Consider the following 24,535-nt stretch of genomic DNA (forward strand, 5'->3'; position numbering starts at 1 on the left):
CGTAAAAGTTTATGTGGGTTTGCGTAATGATTTGTTAAATCTTAGTATTACCCCTTAAAAGATCCCATCTTTTAAGTTTATTTCTTGTTCGCCTATGGTTCGATTGGATTCTTATCCAAGAACCTCTATTGACTACTCCCACTTGAGCCATGATCTCATCATTCAGTTCGTCAATAGATTCTAAGACCCTTATACTCTAAGTATTATTCGGGCACAACTCCTTGCGCTTAGAACAAGAAACGATAATCCTATCTAAAGGTATACTATTCTACGCAATCACATACATCCATACATACAAAAATATGACAATCATAATAAATAAAGTATGTATCCTAGATTCGTTTCTAGGTTTTGCTATCACATAGCTATTCGTGGGATTTTGTGACATCTCTATGTCTAATGTTTCTAAAGTTTCGTATTCTCAATACTTAAACTAAAACATTACGTTTCTTCCTTAATTGTTTCCAAAACCAAAATAAGGAAAAACTCCGTTCGGGTACTCCTCTAACCCGGGTCTAAGTCGGAAAAATTATGCTCGGAACCGGGAGAAAAATCTGAAAAACTCCCTTTCAGATCATGGCCCAAAAGGCCCTTGAGTCTCACTCAAAAGAATCTGAGTCAACCCTGGTCAAAGCCCCTTGACTGGTCTCTGGTCAACTCTTGACTCAGCCTGGTCAAGGTCCGGTCCTAGAGACAGCACCTTCCTGCCGTGCTATGTCTCTCGGGCAGACGCGTCCTAGCCCAGCTAGACGCATCTGTCCTAGGACAGACCATAGACATCTCGGGTGAGATGTCTAGGATGCGTCCTGGTCGCGTCCTAGACGCGTCCAGACCATCCGGTTGCTGCATATGCCTCTCGGATGCTTAATCCGAGAGCTGTTGGAACTCCCAGACGCGTCCCCGACGTGCCTGGTCTCGGGACAGCACACGTGCCATCTCGGATTTTTGGTCCGGGATGCACCCGTGCCCCACAGTCGCGTCCCAGACGCTTCTGTGCACAGACGGCTAGGACATCCCATCTGGGATGCCTTCTGGACGCGTCCAGACGCGTCCTAGACGCTTCTGGATGCTCCGGTCGCATCCGAGTTGCGTCCGGAAGCTTCCAGTCGCATCCGAGATGCTTCTGGTTGCTCCAGACGCATCCTCGATGCATCCGGACGCCTGTCCAGTGTCTCGGTCCTAGACCGAGACTCTAAATAGGTTCCCTCGAGCGCGTCCCAGACGCGTCAGGGATATCCGAGACGCTCCTGTCTCGGAATCCTATTCCGTCTCGGACTGGGATGTCCCAGACGCGTCCCACGCGCTGGGACGTCCGAGACCCGAGAGTCTCGGACTCCTAGTCCGTGTTGGACTGGGATTCCCAGACGCGTCCTAGACGCTCTGGGATGTCCGAGACCCGAGAGTCTCGGACTCCTAGTCCAGCTCGGACTAGGATTCCCGGTCCTTCACGGACTGGGATTTCCAGTCCGTGTCCCTGTCTGTCTCGGACTGTCTGTCCGAGACGTGCTGGTCCGGCCCGGACGCGTCCTGGACGCGTCCTGGCCGGTCCGGCCAGTAGGGTTTCCAAATTTTTTTGGAAATTCCTGCCGTTCCAACTTCTTTTTCTTTTCTTTCTTTCTGTTCCAGCTGCTGTTAGGTACTGTTTTTGATCAATTCATCAACCAATCTTCATGGTTTTGATGATTTTTATCAAAATTCTAAAACCCTAACACTTGTTTATGAAAACTCTTTTCATAAAACTTTGTTTCTAGTGTTTCTAGGCCATGAATCTCATCCAAAACCCTAATTTGATCTCATCAAACTTATGTTTAAATCTCTATTCAAACATTAAAACACTAATATCTAGTTGTTCAAGTATGAATCTAATTCATCTAGTCAAAGATAGTTCATGTAAACGGCTCGTGATGCCACTGGAGGGGAATAACCTAGTGTATCTCATACACCTAATTGTCTATTAGTGTTGGTAGCGGAATCTCAAACATCATATGTTTAACACTAATTCCAGGATCTATACATGAACATACCAATGAACTAAATTGGAAAGAAGATTACCTCTTAATCGCTTTCCCACGAACTAAATTCCGATCAGTATTCGGAAGATAAGAGCTCCAAGTGTAGCTCCTCTACTTGAGACACCGAATAATGACTTGAACTCCCTCCTTTCAGTCAGCTAGGACCTTCTTGAAGGTTGAGATGAAGAACTCCTTCTTCTTGACTAGATACTTGAGAAAACTCCTTTTCTCTCTCTCTCTCTGAGATGTATATTCTGAAACTCTTTCAGACTTGGGAATTTCTCTTCTGAAATTGCCTCTCAGTTGTATATCTCTTTAGGTTGTATAATTAGGTATATATAGAATTCCCTAGAAGAAGTATTAGACTCAAACTAGGATTCCATAAACCTAATTATTAGGCAACACCCAAAATACCCTCCATTGGGTCACTTAAGTGTGGCCGGCCAACATAGCCCTTTATGGGCTTCCTTGGCCGGCCCACTTAGGGCCTAGCCGGCCATCACATGGCCGGCCCTATTGCCTTGGCCGGCCATCACATGGCCGGCTTCCCTAAAGCCATTCCGGGCCTCCCTTTTGGGCCCGGACATGTTTATCTCTTTCGGACTTCTCCGAATCTTTCTGGACTTACCAATAACGGATCCAATCCACTTATTTGCCATTATCCATCTAGTCAATTCTCTCCGTTCAAATCATTATTCTGTTGTGTAACCCTTGTAGGATCCGGTCTATGTTAGCCGCGAATCAACTCTTGATTCGACGATCGTAGTTGGCTTCTAGCTAAGCATTACGAGCCCTAATTGGACCGGACTAATGATCTTCCGAATAAGGTCATTAAGATCCTAATAGCCAAATTGCACGCATTGCATCCTTGGTCGAAGGACACTCCTTCGGAAGGATACCATTCCTTCAGACTTCAGGCACCATATCCTTCAAAACAACCCTAGAAACTATTTATTGATGGAGAACAAACTACAAAAGAAACATAAGTACGATTTTAAGAGAGAGGGAGACGATTATTTTCGCTCAGAGAAAGGAGGATATCTCAGAGCCTTAGAAGATAATGAGTTTTGTAAGTAAAAAATACTTTATCAAAATACCTAGATGGTCCCCTTTTTCCATTATCGTCAAATATCCGTTAACCCTCTCTCCTCCATCTCATCACCTCTCTCTGCCTCGTTATCTCTTTTACCACCTCATCATCTTCTCAAATAAGGTCGTCGGTCGGTCAAAATTTTCGGCGACCTTCATACTAGATCTGGTTTTTTCCCCAAACCCTATATCTGGTTTGGGGAAAACCCAAATCCTAGTGGAGAGAGAAAAACAAATTTAAGTAAGAAGGTCGTCGGCCGGTCGCCGAAAATTTTGACCGGTCGACGATCTTATCGGAGAAGATGATGAGGTGGCGAGAGAGATGATGTGGTAGAGAGAGGTGATAAGATGGAGGAGAGAGAGTTAACGGATATTTAACGATAACGGACAAAAGAGATCATCTGGATATTTTTTATAAAGTAGGGAATACGCGGGACGCTGGTCACAAGTAGGGGCCATTTGAGAAATAACCCCTAAATAAATAAGGGGTGTGGGAGACTCCTACACCCTAAAAATCCATATAAACTATCCTAAAGTCATTCTATATTAGTATACCTTTATTTATTTAGACTCTTGATAACAAATAAAACAATAACCATACTGCCGTCAAATATTGGTCCATTGTAGCTTATGGGCTACCATTTGAGCAAGATTTCATCGGAGCAAAGACACCTCTTAAGAGAAAATCCGATGTATTTAGGAGCCCTAGTCCTATACATGATTTGCTCCAAACTGGGGCGCTCGGGGATGGGGTCCCTCCATTTCTACCTCTATTTTTTAATCAACGTTTTTTTTTATTTGCTTAAAAATCTTTTTTTTTTTTAAGATTTCATCTTATTCTTTATTTGAAGTTCTTTTTTGTTTATGATTTTAAATTTATTCTCTCGAAAATTATATCAAATTTCAATTTTTAACTTAAAACTAATAGGGGTGAATACCGGTTTGATAACCGACTTTTTGAGCCTATCTGTAATCCGATCCAAAGGGTTCAGTTGTTGTAAATGTCAATCCGTTCGTGGTTTGGTTCAGATGGAAACCGAACCAAAGGTTAATATTTTACCAACAACAAGAATTCGAGTTTCGACTTTAAAACTTGCTACAATTATACTTAAAACTAGGGGTGTACATTTAATATCCGCACCGACCAAATCAATCCGATCCAAAACAGGTTTGGACACCGATCCAATGGCTATCCGGATTGGTTTGATCCTAAAATATAAAACTCGAGTGGTTTGTTTCGGTCTATGGATTTGTTTGACGGTTAACCGAAGAAACCGAACCAAACCATTTATTATACTTTCTATATATTATATATGTTGAGAATATATGATTCGATTGTTTATCATTTTTTTTTCTCTTCCTCGAATGTTTATGTCGAATTAATCACGTACATGTAGACTTAAGAGCAACTCCAATGTGGGGGGGGGGGGGGGGGGGGGGGGGGGGCTGGGGCTCCCAAATTCAAAATTTGGGAGCCCCAGCCCCAGCCCACATGCTCCAACCCGGGAGTCCCGGGGCTGGGCTCCCGGTGGGGCTGGGAGCCCCATGCTCCCTGGCTCCCAAATGGGAGTCCGGGCTGGGGGGCTCCCAGCCCCAAATATGGCCGTTGGGGGTCTCCCAACAGCCATATTTGGGGTGGATCCCCTAAAAAGGGGATCCACCCCACTTCTTTTTAATTTTTTAAAATTTTTTTTAAACTAATTTTTTTTCAAAAAATATAAATTGTTTTAAATTTGTTTTTCCAATTATTTCTCTAAATTTTTATTTTTTTTTATATTTTCAAAATTCCTTCTCTCTCTCTAACATAATATTAAATTTCAATTTTATATTTAAAATTAATAATTTATAGTTGAAAATTGAAATTAAAAGTCCGCACACGTACATTACACACGTGCATAATTTTGATTTGGGAGTCCCTGTTAGGAGCCCGACGTTGGAATTGAAAAAAGCCCCGGGGCTCCCAAAATTGGGAGCCCGAGCCCCACATTGGACTTGCCCTAAGGGTTTGTGAGATAATACTATTTTTTAGCACGTTCTAAGTATAATTGTAGCTAGTTTTAAAGTTGAAAATTCGAAAGTTTGTTCTCGGAAAATTTTTGACCTTTGGTTCGGTTATTTAACGGATTGGTCCGAATTGAAATTTAGAATAACCGAACCCTTTGGAATGGACTATAGATAGGCTAAAAAATTCGGTTATCCAACCGATGTTCACCCCTACTTAAAACCTGCTGAAAGTTAGTATTGTCACAAATCATTGAGTCTACATGTACGTAATTGATCCAACACAATTTATCAACATGCGAATAAGAGAAAAATACGATAAATAATTGAATCTCCACCATCTGTCATGCCGGATCGTATATATATGTATATACACGATTTTTTTAGCCGTCAAGTAATAAATGGTTTGGTTCGGTTTTCCTGGTTATCCGTCAACTAAATCCATTGACCAAATCAAACCCCTCGATTTTGACCTTTCAGTAACCGAAATTCGGATAACTATTGGATCGATCACTCAACTGTCCAAATCCGTCTGAATTGGATTTGTTTGGTCGGTTCAGATACTAAATTTACATCCCTAAAATAATAACTTACACTTTTTTTTTGGTTGAAACAACTAATAACTTATACGTAAAAAATGGAATTAAAATTTGGCACACTTACATTATGGTGGCTAATACGTGGACAACCCATTTTTTATATGGACAACTATTTTATTTGGATAACTAGAAAAATTAAATTTTTTATATAGACAACAGTTTTTAAAGGGACAACAATCTATTATTTTTAACTCTAAGTTCCCCAAGAATTAAAATTTTATTTTAACTCCTCCCTCTTTTTTCATAAACCCTAGACTTTAGTCTTATTCTTCTACTACTTCTTCATCACCAACAAATTTCTAGAGAGAGAAAAACTTTGGGTTGCACATTTTTCATGCGTGTTCATCTCCTCTTCCAATCCACCCAACACATAATCAACAATCCACAAAAGAAACGAAACGAAACGTCAATAAAACAATTAGTTCTCCAATATCAATTAAAACACCTTAATTATAACCAACCCCAAATCAGTAAAACAATATCGAAATCCCACAATCTTAAGGTTCCTGAAGTTCACCCTCATAGACCAACTGATCCCAAAACAAAATTAAAAGCAAAAAAAAAGCTATGTTCTGTAAATCATTTTAAAATTTAGTCTCCCCTTCTCAAAATCAACCAGATCAAGGAGAAGAATCAAAATACTTAAATGGGTACTAAAAAGAAATTGGCTACTGGATGCATCTTCTTCGAGAAATACGACTGGTCAGTCGAAGGTTGATATCAGGATAAAAACCTAACCTATGATTTAAGTTCGATCCAGAAAGAAAACTGCTACAATGCTACTGTACTAAATTTGAAACAAGGGGTTTAAGAAGAAAAAGATGATGAACAGTAAGGTTTTCTATTTTTAACTATTGTAGTTGTTAATGGTCCTTAGATTAAATAGTGTTAATATTCAAGTCCTTGACGAGTTGTCCTTTTATTAAATGAAAGTCAACTAAGTCAAATATAGTTGAGTCGTACCTTATCCGAAAATAATTATTTATATAAGAAAATTGGTTGTCCTCTTATTGGCCACTTACATTATAGGCGAATTTGGCACACTTACTTTATACACGTATAAACTTGTGTTGGGACTTGGGAGATCGTTGAGAGCCCAGCCCCAATGCTTGCACACTCAAGAAAGGTATCCAAAATTTCTGTATCCCGTATTTTCTTCTTATGTATTGTATGAATTAGTTTAATAATATATATACCTTTAACAAAAAAAAAAAAAAAAAAAAAAGAAAGGTATCCAAAATTTGACATTAGTAGCGAGGGCTAGCCCTAAATTCTTTGTTGTAATTTCTAGCTCAACTCAAAATCGCCCTCACTGTGAGAGAGAGAAGAGAGATGGCAGCAGGAGGGGAAGAGAACACTGAATTCTATCTGCGTTACTACGTAGGGCACAAAGGGAAGTTCGGTCACGAATTCTTAGAGTTCGAATTCCGACCTGATGGCAAACTTCGATACGCCAACAACTCCAACTACAAAAACGACACCATGATTCGCAAAGAAGTTTTTCTCACTCCTTCTGTTCTTAAAGAATGCCGCCGAATCATTTCCGACAGTGAGGTTCGTCTTCTAGGGTTTCACTTATACTCCATTTGTCCTTCTTATAGCTTTTATTTTATTCGTTGGAAATTCTAGGGTTTGGTTTCCCCTTCCTTGCAATAAACAGATAGTTAGGTTATTAATGTCTGATTTGATTTTGGGATATTTTTTGTTTTTAGATTATGAAGGAAGATGATAACAATTGGCCGGAACCAGATCGTGTTGGAAGGCAGGAGCTTGAGATTGTAATGGGGAATGAGCATATCTCTTTTACTACTTCAAAGATTGGGTCACTTGTTGATGTTCAGAGTAGTAATGATCCTGAAGGACTTCGAATCTTTTACTATCTTGTTCAGGTTAGTGTTAAGCTCATTCTTTAATATTCCATGTTTCTATTGTTAGAGCTAGTAAGATTTATTTATCTAGACAAGCTATGGGTATTGGGTAGTTTCTTCATAGTGTACATATAGGATGATTTGGTGAAAATGCGTATCGTTTAACGGTGTGAAAGAGATTAATCTCTTTCTTGTATGTCTGTTCTTGATCTTGAGTATTGAATAAAAATAGGCATCTTTTCCTATATACTAATATACATGTGTCTTTGTCTCTACATATACATACATATAACATATATGACGTAGGCGAGTGCTAGTGTTGTTTATGGTCAAAGTTGACACTTTTGACGCTCCACCTTTCAAGAGGGATCCATTTTATATTCCCACGCCCTTTTGATTCAGCCCCTTTTGAGTGTCAATCTTTTTTTGGGTGTTTGATCATTCTGATTAATATACTCCGTATGTAATCGAGAATTATAGTTATGTGATGATTTAGTTTGCTAACTTGTTATTTATAATGTAATTATAATATGTTCTAATATATATTTTCTAAATTAACTATCTATGTATGTAGTACGGGTGCTTCACCCCTGACAATATAGATGTTATATATGGGAAATAGGTTTGTCGATTTGGAAAGCATTACAAAGACCTTGATATGATTAGTAACGTAAATACAAACGCTCAACCAAACTCTTTTGTTAGTTGTATGTGTAGTTTGTAAAGCCTAGTCTTGAATTTATAGGGGTAACTCGAAATTCACAAAGTAATTGGCCTTTGTGGATTGTGGTATAAATATATATGTATCTCAAAGAAAAATAAAAGAGAGGACTTTTGGACCAGTTGTGAATCAGTAACCACGAGCTCAAGCTAAGTCCAAGTTAGTGGCGTCTGCCGGCTCTGGAGCCCACTGTGTTACTGTAGTCGAACAGATAATTACTAAACAGATTAACTGAATATAATAAAAAAAAGTACTCAAAGTGATACATTACTCTTATATTTTCCTTAATAAAACAACTAAGGAAAATATCAAAATATGGGAAGCAAATGAGGGCTCTATATAGGCACAGCCAGGCTGGTCTCCAAACCACTTTCTAACGATGCTTAATGTACCAGACTTCCCAATTGAACTAAAAAACTCTTTAACAAAGTAGAAACTCCTACGTCGTCAATACTCATAATATTCCACCGAGTCCCATGTTTCTTGGTCTAGTCAGCATCTTGGTCCAACTGTTCTATAGTTGATAATTTGAAGAGTGACTGAAAGTGGTGGTCCACAGACCAATAGTTATGTCCTGTGGAGGAGGAGAAACCGATGCTTACCTTTATATTTTGTTCATTACTTCATTTGTAATTTTGGACAAGAGTCAAGAGTTGTAACATTTCATTAGGAAATCCTATAATATTCGATGGCGTTGACACATATTAGCGCTTGTTTTTCCTGGATTTCAGTTCTAAAAGAAAGTGCGTGACCCCTTACATGACACATTTATGGGCTCTTGGAAAACTAGAAAGACCTCTATTTTTTTTTTTTTGAGAAGTCGACTACGATCTACGTTAGTCGTTACAAGGCATTGATACATCATGAAGATGTGATGAGCACGATAACCGCCTGATTGAAACCATAATGAAAGAGGCCTAAAGCTCGACAGTATGAAAGAGGCCTAAAACCCGACAAATTTTAACAATAATTACTTTATATATTGCCTAAATTACATGGGACAAATCTTGATGGCAAACTGCTTCCACCGAGACTCGATCCCACGACCTCATGGGCTTAAGATCGGTGTTCAACCGTTACAGGTTACACCAAAGGGTGGTGGACAGAAAGACCTCTATTTTGAAAGACAAGAAGGTTAACTTTTCGGGTTTCACTCTACTGCATAAACGATCCTTCTTTTATGCAATAGAGGAAAGGAATAGGAAAAGTAGTTCATATGTTGACTGTAATACATTATAAAAACTTGTTTATGTTGATTGCCTAAGGTATTACATTTTTTTGCAGTGTTCTACATTATAAGCCTTTTGGTTTTTCACTTGTTTCAAAGGCAAATTGTTTTGTAGTCTTTTATAAGCTCTCGCCAAACTTTCGACTCGATGGATCTAACTTCTTTCCATTCATCTTATATTGGTTTTCGACTTAGTGCCGTAAAATGATAGGCTTCGAGAGTTAGTTTGTTGAAAAGACTATTTGAGCTTCTGTCGCATATTGGATCGGGCTGTTTCTTGATGAATAATGAGGAGATGAATAAATAGGAAACAGGACCGACAACCCAAGTTTGTGTTCGCGATCTTGTTTATAAAAACATGAATATAATGTTTAGGCTTCAACTCCCTGCGCAAACATGTAAAACTATGCAGAAATCATAATGTGACCCGTGCAAACTATGCGCAAGTTTTGCATAATATGTGTGAGTTGTAGCAAATACTGTGCATGCAAACTGTGCAACGTTTACATAGGAAACTGAAGCATAAGAATAGTTGACGACAAAAAAGTTGACCTAGGGAAGTTTGGCCAATTTCTCCTGAAAAATGAGTTATATGGGGAAGAAGTAAGAATTGAAGAAGACTAAGAAGTCCTGCACTATCTTTGTGGCTACCATTTTTACTGTACTTGCTTCTCTCATGTTTACTGTGTAGAAGTAGCTTTTTTTACTCCGCCATGACCGTGCTGTATTTTAGGTCAAACTGTTAAACACGATACCGATTCCAGTCTGCTCCCTTTCTCTCTTACAAGAAAGTTATGAAAATTTCATCAGTCTCTGTAACCATTTTATTGTCTCACATGTACTTGTTTCTGGTTTTTTTTCTGTGGTTGCAGGACTTGAAGTGCTTTGTGTTCTCTCTAATATCACTTCATTTTAAGATCAAGCCCATCTAATACCGGAATTCAGGGTAAAAAGATTATCTTCTTCATTCTCGTGTTCAATGGTCACAGGTCTGACTTGGTTTCAAGGTTGTGCCCCCGCAAATTCCAATCATGGTTTCTTTTTCGGTTTTGCTTTTGATGATGTTTTTTTATGTCTTGGCGATAGTATATGATATATTTGATGGAAATATTTTGACATTGAAGGCTGAGAAAGCCATATAGATTGTTACTTTTTGTTAACCCTGTATCATCTGGTTCCTCTTCGTGGCTTATTTGTTGGATTACTTGATTCACATCTTTCTTGAATGCCTTTGACAAACTTAATCTCAGAAAAGAACTTGATGATAGTTGTTTAGCTTGGATTTGTGAATAATGCTGAAACTGCCATTAGAAAGTTGTGCTGATGACAGAGAAAACCTATTGTGCTGTAGGATGTTTTTCAAAATTTTCTGAAATGTTAATCCAACAGTAGAATAGCCCAGAAATAGGGTTTGGTTGAGGTCAGGGCATTGTCCACGTTCTGCTGCCATTGAACTTGGTTGGTTCTTTAATATGTTTATTTTAGTAACATCAAAAATGAATAGTTCAACAAAAAAAAAGACATCAAAAATGAAGTTTATTGGAAAAATTACACATTGATATTCAATCCACAAACTTTTTTTCAGCTTCAGATGCAGCTCCTTATGTGAAGTCATGATGAGTCATTTTTTTTTTTTTGAATCCAAGGGAAACATATCCATTAATCTATATAATAAAACAGAAGGGAAAAAAATGACTGGGACAAACATCCTTTTTTAATAAAGGATATTGTCTAGAAGCCCTTCTCAAAATTTAAAATATAGTCCTTCGTAGAAATAAAGTTACCTATTTAAAAAACAATAATCATTTCCTTCTTAGAAATAAAATAACTAATTTAAGAAAAAAAGAAACAAAATAAATTCAAGGGTTAAAAAAAGAAATTAAAATCTCTCTCTCTCTCTCAATAAAATAATAACTAATTTAAGAGAAAAGAAACAAAAATAAAGAAATTAAAATCTCTCTCTCTCAATAAAATAATAACTAATTTAAGAGAAAAGAAACAAAAAAAAAAAGGTGGGCAATACGTGGACAACCAATTTTCTTATATGGACAACTACTTTTGGGTCCAGTGTGAGAAAATTATGTTTGACTTACTTGACTTCGATTTACTAAGGAGACAGCCCCGTAAAGACTTGAATATAAACCCAAATTAATGTAAGGACCATTAACAAATAATCGGATACTTTTAAAAGCACACTATATTCTGAAGAAGAAATGGTATAAACATCAAAGAAACGAGCTTTAAACGTTACACTGGTAAGCATATCTGGATGAATTAAGTGTGTGAAATGCAAGCTGCATAGAACAAGAACATCAAAGAATGAATTCCAATCAGTAGAAGTTCGAATCGCTCAGTAACTCCAAAGCTCAATCAGTTCAAATATCAGTATTATCAAATTATTATTCTTATTCTAATCGGCCATTAACATTATTACAAACTCAGATGGATGAAGAAATTTTAGGGTCCAATACCTGAGATGGAGAACCTTATATCGTTCCCACTTTTCCGTTTCATGTAGAGAGGATCATGACCGGTTCTAATTGGGATACCAGTGAAAAAGTTATCATATTCATATTCCTAGAGAGAGAAAACGGTTTTAGAGAGAAAAGTTGTAGGGAGGGGATGTGGTGTTCTTGGGAAACTAGAAATCTTCTAATCATCTATTGTTTAAACAAATTTGTGTGTTGTTTTTAATGGATCATTATCATTATATTGATGGAAAACCTCCAGATGTGTTTGATGCAAAAAAATTAATTTTTTAGGGTTCTTTATTATTTCAAGGGGTTCTAGGGTTCTTGGTGTCATGATAAGAAATCTTTGTCCAAAGTTTCTCTCTCTACAAATTTGTAGGCGAGGAAGAAGAAGCAGAAAATGAAGTAGAATAAAGTGAGGGTTTATGGAAGAAAAGAGGGGATATTTAAAACCTCTAATTCTTAGAAAACAAGAGTGAAAAATAATATAGTGATGTCCTCTTAAAAAGTGTTGTCCATTTATAAATTTTAATGCTTCTAGTAAGTGATAAAATCACGATGATACATGGATGATAATTTGTAATTTCTCTCCTCTGAAGACTTCATGAGAGTTACATACCTTTAAATGCAAAGTACCTCATAAAGGGAAAAAAATTGGACTAGACACAGACACAAATGATCCTTAAAGATCCGAGAAAAGAGACCCTAAAGATCTGACAAAAGGATCTTAAAGATCCGACAAATATAACTGAAAAAAACTAAAATAACCAACGCCAGTAAACCTTCAATGCCGCCGGAAAACTGCCTTTTTCACCGATAAGACCGCCACCATCACCGACATAATTTAAATCCCCGTCGCTTTCGCCGGAAAACCGCCATTGTCGCCGGAAACCCTCGCAGAAAAACCGCCGTCAACACCGGAAAACTGGCACCACCATAGAAAAACCGTCGTCATCATCGGAAGACATAATTAACTCAGCAAGTCTCAACGAGTCAATTCCTTCTTCTTTGTTACAAGTATTCGCCAACCACCACTCCCACATCCAATGTTTGATACATAGAAAGCAATGGAATTGATCTTGGTTCTGCCAACAACTATCTGAATATATAAAGAAGCATACTCATGGGCTGCCTTCTTAGTATGTGAAGCAACAAAACTTAATGGAGTCTGGCTTCTCTTGAAGTTGAATAGTTTTACAAAGAATGCCGGGTGGGAATGAAATTATTAGACCCTCCATGAATCAAAGAAGAGAGAGATAAAATCTCTTAGGTTGTGTTTGATAGGAGATTTCTCGGAGAAGACAATGTTTCTCAACATCCGATGATACAAATATGATCCTAGAATTATTTAAGTAAAACCAATACTCAATTTTCTATTGTTTTATGTTAAATTGTTCGGCAACAGATTTTCTATCTTATTTTAACATACATCAAAGATGTGAGAAAGACGATAACGTAGAATTTAAACTTTTACAAAACCCCATTCTAAAGCTTAACTAAATCATTGCATAACTAAGTTATTTATACTTTAATAACTGAAGTTCAATAAATGTCGGAATCCACGATTTCAGAATTTATTTCAATATTATTGTCCAATGGTGTGACTGAGCAAAGACACAGCGGTGTATAGTACCAAAAGTTCTCTTCTTTAAATTCCACGTGTCCGTGTCGCTGTCTGGTAGTTGACGTTCGCGTTATATTCTTCCGCGTGTCAGATTGGTCGTTACAATAGACGTGTCAGACATGAAGATCTCTTTCTCTCTCTAACTTTCTCCCTTTTCTTCCCCCAAACCCAAACTCCCCCTCTTTGATTGAATTCTTCCTTGTCACCAAAGAATTTCGTCTCTCCTTTCGCTTTCAACCTTCAAAATTCAAACCACATCAAATTAATAACCTAGAGAGAGAGAGAGAAAAAAGTCTCTCATTCACTCTGTCCCTAACAAAACTTCATTTTTTCAATCTCCTTCCTGAAATTTTATCCTCTGAATCAATCAATATAATTATTGAATACGACTTTCACGGCAATTTCTTCTAAAAATAAAGCATTTGACTCGACCAATTTCCTTGTCATCGATTGATAGATTTAACAGAAACTCAACCTGTACCCTCTCTTGTGAGTTTTCTTCGATTTTGAATTCTCTATTAGTTTCTGTTTTTTTTGTTCCACTCTTCATTTGATTCATCTAGGGTTTTCGATATTTTTTGTATCTTTTCCGTTACAGGTTTTGATTTGTTTTAGTCATCTGATAATTATTTATTCGGATTAACTATCTGGGTGGATATCATGAGTAATGGGAACCAGTTGATATCTGTGAATCCAGAGGAACTCACATTTGAATGTAAGCAAATCTCATTTTCTTCCCCAATTCAATTCTTTTATTTCAGTAACGATTTGAGTGTATAACTATTAAGCTAGCTGTTGGTACCCTAGCTTTTTGATTAGGTTCTTCTTCTCATTGAAGTATTTTTGTATTGTCTGGTATATCTTAGCTATCTGTAATTTGATCTCACTTTGCCCTTCCTTATCGGCCAAACAAGGATAAAAGTGTCTGCTTGCCTATTTATATTCATTCGCCATTGTATGCCTTAAAATGAACCCTAAATGTTTTATATGTCGATAATAGCTTAGTTTAGCAGACAAAGGTGATATTCTACTAGCAATTTGTCTATATTATCATGACATAATAGTTCAACGATTAGTTCGGATGGGAATAAAGAAAAGGTTTCGATTCTTTTGAAGTTGCTGTAACGTTTTGATGGAACCTAGACATTTATGTAACTAAAGTTGATCGAGCATTATATCTATAGATAATGGTTTACTGTGGAACTTATCTTAAAAGATTTGTGTTTAGTTTATGATCAATGACATTTATGTACTCAGTTGAGCTGGAAAAACCAAGCTATTGTGATCTCAGAGTTGCAAATAACACCGAACACCATGTTGCCTTCAAGGTACCTAATTGAGTGAATTTTTCTTCTATATTAATTGTTAATAACACTACGGACTCGATGTGAATTTTTCTGTCGTGTTTGCTAGGTGAAAACCACATCTCCTAAGAAATACTTTGTACGGCCCAATACTGGTGTTGTACAGCCTTGGGATTCGTGTGTCGTAACAGGTACAATTTTCTCTTTCTTGTACTTGTGAAAAAATTTATCCGAGAGTCTTTGATAAGAGAGATATACCTCTAGTATCTGACCTCTGAACACGTTCATCAAACCTTTAGATCAATACATTTTGGTTATGGGAATTACGAAACCATGTGAACCTGATAGAGTTCAGAGAATGTAAAAAACTAATATGAACACTCCTGTTTAATATTTTTGCCATATCGAATACAGATACTCATTTTGATTCCCACATACTTGTCCGGGACTTGCAATCACTGTAATGGGTATAATTGGACATTTCGTACACCTTGCGTTTACTTGCACAAAAATCCTGTTAGGTCCATGAAATGTCGTTTTGTAGAAAGTTTACGATTGGGATTTTTGGATTTCCATTCCGACACTTTATACTGGAGTCGGATACTGATAGCCGTAACTGATCCATGTTAGGTAGAACCATATTCATTTTCTTACCTAAACAGCTTCTGGTCTAAGAGATCTCCCATCAGAAATGGTGTCTGTGTTCTTATCTAGTGTCTCAAAGACCTAAAGCCTTTCGCGAAGCTTTGTACAAGTCATTTTTCGCACAGTTAACGGTCTTCTATTTCAGTTTTTTGATATTTGTAAATATCTTGGATGATCAAAGATGGTTCTAATTATTACCATTTCTTGATTTTTCTGAATTTTTTTTACTCAACATGAAGTCACCCTTCAATCTCAACGAGAGTATCCTCCTGATATGCAATGCAGAGATAAATTTCTCTTGCAAAGCACCATAGTACCTCCGAATACTGATGTTGATGATTTACCACAAGATACTGTGAGATTCTTTACTTGAATATATTCATCTTCTTTTCCAACCTGAATTTAATCTTGGTTTTCTTTGCTTACGAATTAATAATGGTTAGTGATCTATCCACAGTTCAGCAAAGATAGTGAAAAGACGATAGAGGATTGCAAGCTTAGGGTCGTCTATATAGCAGCCTCTGGTCGTGGTAATGCGAACGAGGAACGGCTTACATCAAGGAGCTTTAAACGAATGGAGAGCAGCTCAGTAAGATTTTTCTGTTCAACTTCTTTCTGTGTAGTTTAGCCTACATATAATTGATGGATGCATGCTTCACCATGTTTCCTAGTTCGAGTCCATGCCCACATAACGGATGGTTTCCCAATCGACTACACCCCTTGTTGTATGTTTTACTTTTCCACGGCACATTGAAGTGATCAACATAAGATGACTTTGCATAGATAAAGAGGTAACAGAGAAACCTATGGATCAGAAACAATTTTTCTGTATTTGGTTATCAACTTGTTTATTGAAACGGTTAGATTTAAACCCTGGTCTCTCAAGTGGAGAGTCATACATGTTACCACTCAACCAAAGTGAGCTTCACCGAACTATTAAATTCTTATTTTAGGCCAAGTTTAGTTTTTACAGGCTTGTCAAATGGTACTTCTGGTGTCATAGGTTAAGTCCTGAAGTGATCTATTTGTTGCTTGTAGATGCAATCTTTGCAGGTTGTGAAAGAGGAAAGGGATGCAGCTGTATACCAAACTCAACAATTGCAGCAAGAACTGGTAACTTTCATTAGATTTTACCCGTATCAATCTGTATTTTGTCTTCAATTTTATTCTTAAAAATTCGAGTCCATAGATTTGATCTGAGAATTCTTATGAATATACTTATCTACTATTGTTACTTCGGTGACATCCATGATCCATCTAACCTTTTTTCCTTTGCCTGAAGTGGATCTACCATGACATGAAACACAAAACATCAACTTGCCCAAATGATTATAATTTAGTACCAAATGCTACAGTTACGTAGTTATTTTTTGCATCGGCGATGTTCAGTGTTTATCTTCTTTTCTTTCACAGGATCTGCTGAGAAGAAGAAGAAATCGGAAGGGCAGTCCAGGTTTCTCACTGACATTCGCTGCTTTTGTTGCACTTATAGGTATCATGATTGGCTTCCTCTTAAACATAGCAGTTTCTTAACTTGAAACTCTTTCATACTCCTATATATAATCTGTGATCTTGGTATCATTTCCCCATATATATCCGATGCCTTCTCAAACCGACTTTTGTTTGCTATTGAGATCTCCACCCTTTTCTGTTGGTTCAGAGGTCTGTTTGTTTGTTAGGAGGTGGGGTGTAAGTAATTTTATGTGCTTTTGTTTGTACTTCGGGAGTTAGTGTTATCAAGATCATGTGAGTTAGACAGTCGAACTGATTGTTTTGATCAAAGTATGTGAATCGTGGATTTTGGAGTAAACGTCTATTGTTATGAAGTTCACTTTTGATGCACTTTTTTTTAATTGGAAATTACGATTATGGAATTACAAAGCATAACTGTTGAATTGGATCAAAACTTCCAATTGAATGAGTATGTACAGGGGTCCATTGGACAAAGATGAAAAAGTGTATTTCAATAGTAACTAGACCTTACATAACTAGCAAAAATAGAAAGGAAAAAGGCTCGTTCCATTTCCCCCCGGTTTGTGACCAACTTGAAACTGGAAAAGTTGAATCTTAACCGTTGTTTTCGGTCGGAAAAGGGTCACCAACAGACGGTTGGCAAGCCACCTGTCGACGATTCTTCGTCAGTTTTTTTTCTTCTTCCGCCCTCCGCCATCTACGATGTTCAACCACCACCACGGTGCACCACCACAACCTTCACCCTTCTCCTCTTTCCAAAGTGCGAGAGACACCCAATTGGAGTTAAGCCAAAGTGCGAGGAAATATTGTTAGGATAACTTCACATTAGTTGTGGAAGGTGCCCCGTACCTCTTTACAAAGTTCGAGTGTTTTTTATATAGGAAACTTGTGACTCTTCAACTCCTTTAGATTTTTACCCCCTTTTCAGTACTTTACTGCCTAAGTATAAGATCAATTATAACAAATAAGTATTACTCCATCTTGTTCAACAAAGAAAAAAAGTATAACTCCATCTTTTTTCTTTCGAAGAAATCAAAATCTATCTTCTTACTGTGTTTATTCTGAAAGTGTGAAGATTGGGGAATTGCCAACAAAGCGTTACTTGACAAAGACGGTCTTATTGGTAGTTCGATTGATACAGTTAAAAAAAAATGAATTTCGAACTTGGGATTTCAATTGCAGTTAAAAAATTCAAAACTTTACGGGGAGAATATAAAAATAACATTTTTTTGAAAAAGAAATTTTAGAAATAATTTATGGAGAGAACATAAAGGAATTTTTAATAGGAATTCAAGAAATAAATTTTTCAAGAGAATAAAAAGGAAATTTTTGGATGACCATTAATGGAGGTCCAAAGAAGGCTGAAAAGGAAGATGATGATGTAGAAGAAAGAAAAACAAAAAAAAATGATGAGAAACAAACCAGTTAGACAAGGGTATTTTGGAAAATAAAAGAAAGAAAACAAGTCAATGAAGAGAAACTTTAAAAAATGAGCCATTTGGGTGTTTTATGAAAAGTGGGGGTCCTGGAAGGAATCCGGTCTTAAACTAGGGGTCAAACACGAAACAACTCCCAAAAAACTCAGTGGTGGTGATTCTCAATTCTTAACGGCGTCTAAACGGAGCATCAGATTTCCGTTTCAAAAATTTAAAAAAAGAGCGGGAATATTGCGCGTGTTAATTCTTAAAATCTCACACGAGTCATATTCGCGCCTCTTTCTGCCCCTCCCTCTTTCCTTACTTAAATTTCTCTCTCTCTCTAAAATCGCCCAAATCATACAATCTCAACACACATTTCCAACAAATCAGCTTCATTAGGTGAAAAACCCTAACCCTAATTTTACGTCATCTCCGGTACCGATAGGATTGAAGTTCAGAAAACCCTAATTTTTCATGGGCAGATTCAGATCTGAGCTTTAACACTGAAGTTGAAGATTCGCCTAAATTTGATTTCATTTACAAGACGATGGTAACTTACCTAACAGATTCAGAAGGTTGTTGTAGTGTAAGCAAAACTCACATAGAACAAGCATGGGATTTGTTTACTGTTTTGATGAATCTAGGTCGTCCATCTCGTCTTGAAGAACTTTCTGAGAAGAATCAAGTTTCACCAGATTTTGTGAAGTTTCTTTGTTCAATCCCTAATTCACCTTTATTTTTGACGGAAGATCTTTGTGTTACTGTGTCTTTGGCTTCTTTTACATCTAGCAGAGGATGTGCATTTGATAAAATTTTGAAGTTTATTCCGAAGATCACAGTTAGGGTTTCTGGATCGAAGAGACTAATGGGTGACTTTCAGACTTATTTTCGAAAGAGAAAGCGTCAAAGAGTAGATAAACCCTCACTGAATTCTGCAAAAAGAATTTTAATTTCCTCTCCTGAATGTGGTAAATTTTTTTTGGGTTTTTTTTGTTCTATTTTCGATTTTCAGTTTGATTTCATATTCATTTGATTGCTATTAATGAAGATTACACTTGAAAAACAGATGAGGACGATCAAACTCGGCTCGCCTTAGCAGAAAGCATCCTTAGTGTTTCTTCTTCTAAGGTACTCATGATTTCTAGATTACTCTTAATGTAGTTCATCAACTTTGTTATTTGTAAATTATGGGTTTTTATGAGCTCCCCGAAAACATGCCTAGGTTGTTAATGTACATATTTATCTCTTAATCAATAGTCTTTTGTGTTTCATCTCTTATAAGATTGTAAATAGTTAGTACATTGATTTTACTCCCCTTCTGGTTTGAAAATAAAAATGAATTTCTGCAAGCTTGTTTGTGGATAGTGTATAAGGTTCATAATTTATGCAGGACCTTGTTGAATTTGCGAATAAGTTGATAAGGGACTTGAGTTTCCTGCAAGGAAGTGTGACCACTGACTTGGAGACTTCAACTGAAGATGCAGTGCCCAGTTTCTTTTTTGACGATAATCTTGACTCTACGAATCATGGGTTTAAGAAGATTAAAGATGAAGAAAAAACTGAGGCCGAGAAAAACGTTAGTGTGCAAGAGTTACCAGAATCCGTGTCTCTACCCGACTGCCGACACGGTTTGTTTAATAATACTGAAATTGATTTAAGCATCTCCGAAATTGCAGAGAAGGACACTCGGTTCTACGATGTGGGGTTAAACCTCCAATTAAGTACAGTTGAAACTAAGGTGGCGTGTAAGGAAACTCATTTAGATCAGATGGATTTCAGAGAAACAGCAGGTCACTCTGCACTAATTTGCGTAGAAGAGTCTGCTAAACGTGATAATTTACCCGTGGAGAATGACCTTTCTCTCAGCCAAGATTGTGAAGCCCCAAAAAGTAGGGAACTCAAAAATCAGGCAAAGGAGAGTTGCGAGAAAGGACAGATTCCCGGGGCATTGGGAGGAGTACAAGGAGACGCTAATGATAATACTGCCAAAGCTCTGCAGGTACGAGAAAATCGTAAAGGATCCGTGGTTTCTGTGAACTGTAATGATGCAGTGACATCTCCGGCGAGAGATGAAACTCATCTAGATCAGATGGATTTCAGAGAAGCAGCAGGACAGTCTGCACTAATTTGCGTAGAAGAACCTGATAAATGTGATAATTTACCTGTGGAGAATGACCGTTCTCTTAGCCATGATTGTGAAGCCCTAAAAAGTAGGGAACTCAAAAATCAGGCAAAGGATAGTTGTGAGAAAGGACAGATTATAATAAAACCCGGGGCAATGAGAGGACAAGGAGATGTTACTCTAGCCGATAATACTTCTAAACCGCCGCAGGTGCTAGAAAATCATCCAGGATCCATGGTTTCTGTGAACTGGAATGATGCAGTGACATCTCCGGCGAGAGAGGAAATAAATGGTTACGTGGACAGATGTGCTGTTTGTCCTTCAATTGAGGCCTTTACAACGAAGATGCAGTCACCAGTGTCTTCTCCCAAACTGGTTGCCAAACACAAGGATACAACTTTAAATTGTAGTAACGTTGCCAACTCTAATAAACCAGAGGAATCATGTAAAGGAGATCAAAAGTCCATGAACGTCAAACAAAATTGCAAACGTAGCTTGCTTGCTAACGAAAAGCCGGCAGAACCCCCCTCAATCACTCTCAAGGTAAGCTTCACTCTGGCACTTGTAGCTTGCTTTACCTGCCTCATTACCTTATCTGTTTATTTTATTTAGTTAAACAACTTTCTTTATGGTGATGTTCAGAGCCAGTCAGAGTCAAATGCACTACCAAACTTCGAATCTTTCATCATAGAAGAGGAGGAAGGTTCAGGTACCCGTCATCAATTGAGTTTCCAATATGGATCGCTAAATCATTTATCATGGTTTGGATTATATTGACCTCTCATACATGCAGGTGGTTATGGAACTGTATATAGGGCTCGGAGAAAGAGTGATGGGAAGACATTTGCTATCAAATGTATGTATTACTGCTGATAAAATCTATTTGAATGAGGACTCTCCCGACTAACGGAAAAAATGATCCACTAACCCGTTTTTGTAAAAACTCATGATTTTTTATTGCTTGCTCTCTGCAGCTCCTCATGTGAATGCTCATGTACACCATGTCACTAATGAGATGAAGATGCTGGAGCAATTTGGGTAAGAAGACTAATGCTTCTGCCTTCATTTTGGAATATTTCTTCTTTTGTTTTACGCTGTTGATTTTAATTGGAGAATAATTCTTCTTTTGTAGAGGCAAAAACTTTGTGATTAAATATGAAGGTTCTTTCAAGAATAACAACTCTGATTGCTTTGTTTTGGAGCATGTTGAACACGATAGACCAGAGGTAGTGCATGATGGTTCAAAATTTTGTATTTGCTGCTTTTATCAACATCAGTTCATATTTTTTTCTTGCTCTTTCCACTATTTCTCAGTTGTCCTTTTGAAATTTTAGGTGTTGAAGAAAGAAATAAATATGTTTGAGCTACGCTGGTATGGTTATTGTATGTTTAGGGCTCTTGCAAGTTTGCATAAGCAGGTAAGAGATCTATAATAGCATCGTATTTTTATGTTCATGTGAAAGCTTAAATATTGTGCTGCTTCCAATATAAATAATTCTATTCTTACAGGGAATAGTTCATAGAGATATAAAGCCTGGGAATTTTCTCTTTTCCCGTAAGCGTAGCAAAGGCTACCTCATTGATTTCAACCTTGCAATGGTTAGGAATGCTTCACTCGCTTTTGTTTATGTCTTTCTTCTGTACGCTTTTGCGAGATAAATGTTTCCTAAACCTGAATTTAATTCCTTTTGTTATTTTTCTCCACAGGATTTGCATCAGAAGTATAACACAACTAGTGAGTATCTCTCCTCTTTGCGTCACATTCATGGCTGTCAATCTGTTATACTGTGAAGATTAAACTAGGACTAATTTGCATGGTAAATGTTTTTTGATGCCAGGCAAATCAAAGATGAGTGCTACTGCGAGTTTCGATCGTGTTACTCTTCCCAGTAGCAAAGCTATTGCACCTATTAAAGGTAGGAAAGTTACAAGTAGTAGATTTTTAGGAGCATGTAATCAAGAAATATCAATGGACTCCAGACAGTCACTTGAATCCAGAAGCATGAAGAAGGTTGCTGATGTGGGTCATTCAAAGGCTTACGTTGACTTACGTAGTAGACATAATTTTAAAAGCCAAGGTGGTGATGGTTCCGGCATAACCTCAACGAGAGATGCGACAAGCACAAGAACCCCTTCAGGTGAGACACAGAGGGAACCATTGCCAAGCCGAGGAAGGAAAGAATATATGAACTTACTACAAGAAGTCATGCGTAGTTCAAATCAAAATGGAATAAGCTTTCCAGCTTCACAGAGGAAAAGAGTCGTTGCGACCCCTGGAAAAGTGGATAAAAAATTTGTTTATCCAACTCCGATGCCTCTTCTCTCTGCTGGAAGTGCTGTTGCAGGTGCTGCATTGTATAAGAGCAAAGGTAGTAGGCCATTTTAAACAAATTGAAGTGCCCGTTTTAGCAGCTTTTCTTTCTCTTCTCAACTCTTTTCATTTTACCAGTTGAATGTTTTCCAGGATTAACTGTGCTTTTATTGTTTATAGGGGATGGAAAACAAAAAAAGGAAGGCCCTTGTGTTGGAACTAAAGGGTTCCGGGCGCCCGAGGTAAGGCCACCTGATACCGCTGTAACTAAGTCTTCATTTTGTGCAGATCTTGTTGAAATCTATTTATGCAAAAGTGAATAAATGAATGATCTATTTATGCAGATCTTGTTGAAATCTCCACATCAGGGACCTAAAGTTGATGTCTGGTCAGCTGGCGTCACTCTACTTTACCTGATGATAGGAAGATCACCTTTTCTTGGTGATCCTGAACAGTATAAATCTTGCACTTAGCCCCCCATACATCAAATTATTATCTTCTCAAATAATTTTTTTTGCTGATAGGATATCTTGCTTGCAGGAATATCAAAGATATCGCGAAATTGAGGGGCAGTGAAGATCTATGGGAAGTAGCTAAGTTGCATGACCGTGAATCCTCTTTCCCTGTGGTACTTTGTTTTAACTAAATCTTTGCACAACTATGATCTTTGTTAGCATCTTTATATTCATTACGAACATTTCATGGAGATGCATGCCTTAAACCTCGACGATACTGAGAGTTACAGTAGGATGACTAGAATAGTAACCTAGGAAGTCAAGTAGAGGTCCAATCTAAGCTATCTAGTTTTATTGTCACATTAGATTGCTCGGAAATATCAATATGGAACGTCTCATTGGAGTTTAATCATTTTATTTTGCAGGAGTTGTTCGATATACAGTCGTTACCCGCGACAGAGCTAAGGGAATGGTGCAAGACAAACACGAAAAGACCAGAGTTTTTCGACATGATCCCCAGATCCCTTTTCAATCTAGTAGATAAGTGTTTGACAGTAAATCCAAGGTTGAGAATAAGTGCAGAAGAAGCTCTAAACCATGAATTCTTTGCAAGTTGCCATGAAAGTCTCAGGAAGCATAGGTTACTTAGACAAGAACCACGGATAGACTCTGAAAATGCAAATCTTTCGCATCAGAAAACACAAGTGGGATCATGAAGCTCTTGATTCCCAATCTATATTCTTTAACCAAATTACCAACTAGAGTGTAATTAGTTGTCTTTTTTGTTTCCACAGGATCCTTACATCCTACATACATATTTTTAAGATGTATACTCAGCTTTTGTGATTGTGTATGTGATTAAAAAAATTATAGTACAACAAATTGGTACAGTTATACAATTAGGTTTTGTTGTTCAAAAGAAAAAGTAATGGAAGATTTCAATTTTTGTAGATATGTTTTTTTTTTCTTTATGAATTTAAAACCTCTTAGGATTACTAGAGTTAATTATATTCTGAAGTTTGAAACGGTTTGTTCATTTTCATTCCATATTTTGACCCGAAAAATCCAAGCTCTTATCATTAACAGTATGGATTTCTCAAGGTTCAGTCAGCCAACTGGACGGAAGTACCTGGCTGCCACTTTGAGGGCCACTTGATTGGATTCATGATTTTATAAATACATCAAGAGTGCAGA

General features: G+C 37.4%; 3 protein-coding genes across 3 annotated transcripts; all 3 read left to right on the top strand.

Annotated features, from left to right (window-relative positions):
- The first annotated feature begins 6,948 nt into the window (after window positions 1–6,948).
- Window positions 6,949–10,678, top strand: LOC147569744 (protein mago nashi homolog). Its single transcript, XM_086656261.1, has 3 exons — window positions 6,949–7,255; window positions 7,414–7,590; window positions 10,391–10,678. The coding sequence occupies exons 1-3, from the start codon at window positions 7,034–7,036 to the stop codon at window positions 10,448–10,450; spliced, it is 459 nt and encodes a 152-aa protein (XP_086512387.1). The 5' UTR covers window positions 6,949–7,033; the 3' UTR covers window positions 10,451–10,678.
- A 3,036-nt stretch (window positions 10,679–13,714) lies between these two features.
- On the top strand, window positions 13,715–17,393 carry LOC147569745 (vesicle-associated protein 2-1-like). Its single transcript, XM_086656262.1, has 8 exons — window positions 13,715–14,102; window positions 14,212–14,328; window positions 14,871–14,941; window positions 15,027–15,108; window positions 15,802–15,917; window positions 16,020–16,151; window positions 16,601–16,675; window positions 16,976–17,393. Exons 2-8 carry the CDS (start codon window positions 14,274–14,276, stop codon window positions 17,093–17,095), a joined length of 651 nt encoding a protein of 216 aa, XP_086512388.1. The 5' UTR covers window positions 13,715–14,102; window positions 14,212–14,273; the 3' UTR covers window positions 17,096–17,393.
- A 1,248-nt stretch (window positions 17,394–18,641) lies between these two features.
- Window positions 18,642–24,291, top strand: LOC147569746 (uncharacterized). The gene is made up of 15 exons (XM_086656263.1): window positions 18,642–19,421; window positions 19,520–19,581; window positions 19,844–21,118; window positions 21,218–21,284; window positions 21,369–21,431; window positions 21,550–21,613; window positions 21,708–21,801; window positions 21,910–21,993; window positions 22,085–22,174; window positions 22,283–22,310; window positions 22,414–22,944; window positions 23,067–23,128; window positions 23,231–23,340; window positions 23,427–23,514; window positions 23,767–24,291. The coding sequence occupies exons 1-15, from the start codon at window positions 19,001–19,003 to the stop codon at window positions 24,055–24,057; spliced, it is 3,330 nt and encodes a 1,109-aa protein (XP_086512389.1). The 5' UTR covers window positions 18,642–19,000; the 3' UTR covers window positions 24,058–24,291.
- The last annotated feature ends 244 nt before the right edge of the window (window positions 24,292–24,535 follow it).

This window comes from Eschscholzia californica, unplaced genomic scaffold (genome assembly GCF_041429995.1).
Source record: "Eschscholzia californica isolate CP2 unplaced genomic scaffold, dmEscCali1.0.p SCAF_1, whole genome shotgun sequence".
Lineage (NCBI taxonomy): Eukaryota > Viridiplantae > Streptophyta > Magnoliopsida > Ranunculales > Papaveraceae > Eschscholzia > Eschscholzia californica.

What these genes read in the sequence shown, in the direction of transcription:
- LOC147569744 (XM_086656261.1), top strand. Translation starts at nt 7,034, where the DNA reads ATGGCAGCAGGAGGGGAAGAGAACACTGAATTCTATCTGCGTTACTAC. An exon ending in GAATCATTTCCGACAGTGAG is followed by an intron (nt 7,256 to 7,413) that starts GTTCGTCTTCTA and finishes TTTTGTTTTTAG; the next exon opens with ATTATGAAGGAAGATGATAA. An exon ending in TCTTTTACTATCTTGTTCAG is followed by an intron (nt 7,591 to 10,390) that starts GTTAGTGTTAAG and finishes CTGTGGTTGCAG; the next exon opens with GACTTGAAGTGCTTTGTGTT.
- LOC147569745 (XM_086656262.1), top strand. Translation starts at nt 14,274, where the DNA reads ATGAGTAATGGGAACCAGTTGATATCTGTGAATCCAGAGGAACTCACA. An exon ending in ATGATTTACCACAAGATACT is followed by an intron (nt 15,918 to 16,019) that starts GTGAGATTCTTT and finishes ATCTATCCACAG; the next exon opens with TTCAGCAAAGATAGTGAAAA. An exon ending in AACGAATGGAGAGCAGCTCA is followed by an intron (nt 16,152 to 16,600) that starts GTAAGATTTTTC and finishes TGTTGCTTGTAG; the next exon opens with ATGCAATCTTTGCAGGTTGT.
- LOC147569746 (XM_086656263.1), top strand. Translation starts at nt 19,001, where the DNA reads ATGGTAACTTACCTAACAGATTCAGAAGGTTGTTGTAGTGTAAGCAAA. An exon ending in GAAGACATTTGCTATCAAAT is followed by an intron (nt 21,432 to 21,549) that starts GTATGTATTACT and finishes TGCTCTCTGCAG; the next exon opens with CTCCTCATGTGAATGCTCAT. An exon ending in TTGAACACGATAGACCAGAG is followed by an intron (nt 21,802 to 21,909) that starts GTAGTGCATGAT and finishes TTGAAATTTTAG; the next exon opens with GTGTTGAAGAAAGAAATAAA.